General features: G+C 39.1%; 1 protein-coding gene across 3 annotated transcripts in view; it reads left to right on the forward strand.

Moving 5' to 3' along the window:
- lamb2 (laminin, beta 2 (laminin S)) overlaps nucleotides 1-5,821 on the forward strand; it is a 51,790-nt gene that overhangs the window by 20,082 nt on the left and 25,887 nt on the right. For all 3 annotated transcript variants that reach the window (XM_035656130.1, XM_035656131.1, XM_035656132.1), the window contains 3 exons: nucleotides 1,537-1,610; nucleotides 1,746-1,934; nucleotides 2,830-2,893. In XM_035656130.1, coding sequence (XP_035512023.1) covers nucleotides 1,537-1,610; nucleotides 1,746-1,934; nucleotides 2,830-2,893 — 327 coding nt within the window. The remainder of the gene's footprint in view (nucleotides 1-1,536; nucleotides 1,611-1,745; nucleotides 1,935-2,829; nucleotides 2,894-5,821) is intronic.

The following is a 5,821-nucleotide window of genomic DNA, read 5'->3' on the forward strand; positions in this document are numbered from 1 at the left end:
AGTGCATCGCAGTCTGTTGGTAGGGGGCTGCAGAACATTGTGACCACCAGGGTGCCCAGCTGGTCATAATGTTATAGCTGATGGGTGTATGTGTGAAAGCCCAGAGCTAATGGAGCTGTAAGTCGTGGACTTGTGAGTAGTGTTGGTCTATTAGTCCAGGGATTAACTCAAAAAGCATTTTTAGCCTATGCAGCCTTTAGTTTTGGAACACTTTCATGCCAGCTTTCCTTTATTCACCTGCTGTAATGGTAATTACTTTTTTTTAATAATACATTTGCTATGTTCACTAAGTGTAGAAACAGAGAATACAGTATCCTAGCAGCTCAGGTTCATCAGATTTTTTTAAAATGTCATTAGTCCTCAAAAACACTGTTACTAATGCTTATAATTCAACCTTAAATATCACTTGGCTTTAATGCTACAAGAATCTCACACTAGTAAATTGATATTTGATAGCTGAACAACACAGACACATTTGATATATGTGGCCTAAAGTTAATATAGATAATGTGTTAGCAAACAGTTGCCTGTTTATTCATCCTGCAACATTAGCAGGTATTACGTGAGAGTGATTAACAACAGTAAAGTTATAACACAATCACAACAATGAGCCGAAAGACACTAAAGGCTCGGAGTTGGGTGATAAGTCTATGTGGGTTCATTACTACAACACATTTAGCATGACACATTTGAGCCATTGTTTAGACAAAATTATTGATTAGTGCAGCTTTAATAGGTAGGTTAACCATATAGATAGCATAGGATACATCTACTGTATCTTTGCTCTGCAGCTCTGGTTTGGTCTTTTACCGACATGCCTGGAAAGTACTGTATGCCATGCACATTCACACTGTTATTACCTGCGAGTTATAAATGTTGAAAAGGTGATTCCCCAGGATACATGGATGTGTGTAGGCACATGTGTTTTTGCAAAACATGTAATTGAGTAGACTTCAAAACAAATTCTCCTTTAGTCTTTTTTTTCTTTTGCATGTACGTATGAAAAATATGTGTTGTGGTTTCCTTTCAAATCACCAGTTTAAAAATGATTGGGTTGTAAAGTGTTAAGTTGTAAAATGCAAAATTCATGTGGTGAAGCTTTTATGTATTAGTATTTAGGAATGGGAAAGTCCTCTTGGCTGCGTAATATATGTGTAATACAAAAACACAAAGAACAAGAGTGAAAGTGCTCCTCGGAGTAAAGTGGCCCTTCAGAATATTTGGTGCTCTACAGCTCAGGAAGTGTGTGGGCTTTTCCGACACGCTGTCTACATTTCTCCTGCCAAGACTGAAGGCCTTTTCCTGTCAAGATGCCATTGCTCAAGCCAAAAGCACAGTTGCTACTTCACTAACTCCAGCTAGCTATTATTCTCTGTCATCTGTCAGAATTTGATGATATAGATGGAAAACGAGTGCAAGTGGTTTATGAATTATTGATACAATCTAACTGACAGTCATTAACTGTAAAATGTCAAATGTTGGCTTTATGTAAATTCTCTTTCTCTCTGTCACTCTCTCTGTGCCGTTCTCTCTCAGGAAAGTCGGAGGTCTTTGTCCAGCTGGATCTGGAAGCAGAGTTTCATTTCACTCACCTGATTATGACCTTCAAGGTAGGTTTGAAACTCTCGTCATTGGCTAATTGACCTGTACCAACTTGTAGCTGAGAATAGTAACTTGCTGCGCCTTTTGTTTTGTGCTTTTACTTTTACTTTTTTACGTACATTGAAGACATTCTTTTCTTGCAGACTTTCCGTCCGGCGGCCATGCTGATTGAACGCTCAGCAGATTTTGGTCGTACCTGGCAGGTCTACCGTTACTTTTCCCACGACTGCTCTGCCACCTTTCCCGGAGTGTCCCAGGGTCCTTTGCGTAACATTAATGATGTCATCTGTGAGTCACGCTACTCTGACATTGAGCCGTCAACGGAGGGAGAGGTGAGCGATTGATTAAAAGAATAAAGCAAAATGACAGGTCAAATTAGTTGCTCAAGATAAACACTAAAGCTTATTCTGTTTTATTGAATAGAAATTGAAATGGTTTGATATTAGAATACAGGTTTTTAGATGTGAAGGTTTCCAAATTTTTAGATCTAAAGCTTCCTGATGGCTGTGGCCACACAAATACTACTACCAGGATTAGTTTTCATTTTGAGAAATGTGCTTATCTGTTTTCCTGCCGAGAATTAGATGAGAAGATCAAAACAGCTCCCATATGTAGATTCTTCTAATCTTCTCAGTAGACACCAGCTAGCCTGACTCTGTGCAAACAGTATCTGTTGTTTTTGCAGTTTGTGTATAGATATCACATGTTAATTAGTAAAATATAAAGGCATCGGCAGATTTATTTAATCTTTGAAAACATTTTTGAACTTTTGGAGTGAGGCTAGCTGTTTCCAGTCTCTATGTTGAGCTAAGCTAACCGTCTGCTGGCTCTAGCTTCATTTTTATCATACAAACATGAGAATGGTTTTGATCTTCTCGTCTAACTCTGTATTTTCAAAACTCTTGAGCTATTCCTTTAATGCCTTGACTTTAGTAGATCATCACATGGTCAGTGTTCAGTTCCATTCTATACTATAAACAACTTTTTAATTCACAGATCCTGCATTTGAAAGCAATGTTTAGCAAGAAGAAAACATACTAACAGAGAGGACAAAGTTAAAAGCACAACTAAAATCTTTAGTGCACACATTGTATACTGCTCAGGCATGCAGTCCATGAAGTCTGATTCAGATGCCTGCTGCATATACTGCTACGTATTTTATTCTTATTCCAAGTCTCAAATAGTTCAAATATGTAATGTGTATGCAATATGTATATCCTGGCCTAGGTCATCTACAGAGTGTTGGATCCAGCCATCAGGATTGAGGATCCATACAGCCCGAACATACAGAGTAGGTCACACTCATATATTTAACAGCATATTGATGATGTACAACACTACAGGGTGATGCAACACACCAAGGTCAAGTTGGACAAGCATAATACACTGTTTACAGGGCTTACCTTTCCTGTGGGTTTTGCCACTTAGACTCCCTCCTTTATATATATGCATATGGGGGTATGTGTGTAGGAGTTTACAGCAGAAAGAAAAGTAAAATCTGGTGGGAATCAGTGCTAATGCTAGCCTCCACCCGTTCGAGTGCATGACAAAATTACTAGCTCAATGGGTCCTCCCTAAAGGGACAGATGTCTTGAATTGCGTCTTAAAACGGACATAACAAACGCTATGTGGAAAAGAACGTCCTGTATCAACATTTATAGGCTTTACAGGTGTTTTCTGGTTAGTAGTGTACCACAGAAGTTGACAGCATGTCTCCTAGTAATCCCAGCCCTTAGGTGTCAGTCAACCACTGCCATGAGAAACACCCACTGTAATTGAGTTCAAATGGATTTGTTTCTACACATATTCTCTTATTCCTACAATAGCTTCAGTATCATTATAGTTTATGTCTATCCTTTTTTTGTGAGCTAAACTCACATTTGTCATCATAAATCAAATTCCAGCTGACACAATTAGCTCTTATTATCCAGCTGTGACACATGGATTGTAACAGCTCCTCTCTCTGGGGTGTGAAACATGGCCCTGCTGTGTGGAAGACATGGAGAGATGTGAAAAGCAGCTGTTTCTCTCCCACACAGCCTCACTGTCCTGGCCCTCATGTTTAGACTGGCAGGACATGAGAGCTTTTCCCAGAAACCCGAGCTCAGTTTCCAATGCAGCAGCAGAGGTTGTCTTGTTCTGTTGCTAAATATCTCACTGTAACTGACCCACATGAAGACCCCTGACCCCCTCACAGCTGAACAATCCATATTCACTGTCTGCTGTTGTCAAGACAATATATCAACATCCAGAGTAATTTAGTATAGTCTAGCCTTCCAGGCAAACCTTCCTCTGTACATATTCTGCCTCTTTGATTGGCAGACAATAACCCAAATCACAGCACTGACTCTAACCTTGGCCATTTATAAAACTAAAGCATTTGACTGGTAGAGCCATTTTGGGGATATTACACAGCCACAGAAGAGGCAAGAACAAAAAATCCTAAAGAATAATTTTCTGTCTGACTGATTCTCTGTGTTACAACAAACTGGGAAGAAGTGACTTGCTGGGGTTCCCCGGTAGCTTACCTGGTGGAGTGTGCACCCCATGTGCAGGGGCTGAGTCCTTCGCTGAAGCAGCTCAGGGGCAGTTCCACTTGCTGCGTCTATACTCTCAGCCAATATTATTTTCTAATAGTCTTATGAAAATGTAAAAAGCTCATTTCAGTACAGTGTTTTATTTTAACACACTGATATCATTCAGAGTGACTTACACGTCCTAAAGATATCATTATCTCCGATGTCCATAGCAAATAAATGTCCATACATCAACATAGAAATCATAGAAAACACAGGTCAGAACCTACCTGAGAATCATCACATTTTTAAGTTGTTTTCAGTAATTGTTGTTTGTACATTCATGGGAACACTACATAATGGAACTGCTATTGGCTAATTTAGCATTTAATGGTGCCAATTTGCCAAAATGGGAAAGAATATAGGCTTTTTTTTTAAAATAAAAAATACGAAATAAGACTATATGTTAGTGCTATCACGTTTCCATCTCATATTAGCAAAAGCATTTTTGACTTCCTACATTTTCACACAAAATTCAAATTTCACAGTGAGCCAATAAAAAAGAAAAGCAGTAGAAGGACAAGCAGCTCTGTAGGACAAGCTAGCATGCTAAAGCACCAAACTAAGATGGTAACCAACATGCTAAACATTATACCAACCAAACATCAGCTTTTGTCATTGTAAACATTTTTGCTTACTGACGTAGCACTATGTCTACAGTAAATATAGTCTGACTGAGCCGCTAGCTTAACTGAAGACTCTTGTTTTTTTGTGAAAGCCTGTTTTTGGATTTCAGGAAGTCTCTTTATTCGTAATTCATTACACAGCAGAAAACGTGAAAGATTTTTTAGCTTTGATTTTTAAATTGCATCACCAATCACCTTTCTCTCTTCTCTTTACACATTCAGTTGGACGTAAATGATAATAAATGTCAGTCTCAGGCTGAGCCTTTGGGCTGCTGTTTGGCTGCTGCAGTTGCTGCTGGCAGAGTTGGAGGACTGTTTTCCTGCTATTACAGCATGAGGAGGAACAGACAGTGTCTTAGTGCAGTGGAGCTGGAGGGATTAGCCCTTGACTGTCAGAGAGGGATTCTATTACTGTAGATAAAGTCGGTGGGTTAGAGTTTGGAAAATAAAGCCTCCCATGAAACATTTCATCCATCTTATTGTAGTACTGCCACTTCAGCTCCAGCAGGATTGAAAATGACAAGAAACGAAACTCAGGAAGCTAAAAGGTTTTAATGCTGGTCACGAACGAGGTATTTCCTTTTTTGTGTAGAAGAACAGTTTGTAAAGAGGCAGCAGCTACTCTGATGCGGAATTATAAATGTTCATAATACCTATAATTATAGTCATCACGTTGATAATGGAAACTAAAATTGCCACATAATTTTGTGCCTCATTTACTTAACACTAAACTAAGTGTTACTTTGAATTATTTCTTAAACCAGAGTTTCTCAGTAACACTGGTTATCATTGTTTTTCAGTCTGTGGCCCACTAGTGTAGGTATATTTCCTCTGCTGTTGACATGGGAAAGTAGGCCCTTGGGAAGCAGAGCAGTGCTATTAATTGTGCATGACAAAGAAGAGGAAAGTATGTGCTCTTGTGAAAATGTGTTGGTATGCTTGTGTGTTTTGGCACATCAGCATTTGTTTGTGTGTCTGTGTTGATGACTACTGGTGAACAGCTGGACTGTAACAGCG

Source organism: Morone saxatilis, unplaced genomic scaffold (genome assembly GCF_004916995.1).
Source record: "Morone saxatilis isolate NCDOM2014 unplaced genomic scaffold, NCSU_SB_2.0 Contig15, whole genome shotgun sequence".
Classification (NCBI taxonomy): domain Eukaryota; kingdom Metazoa; phylum Chordata; class Actinopteri; family Moronidae; genus Morone; species Morone saxatilis.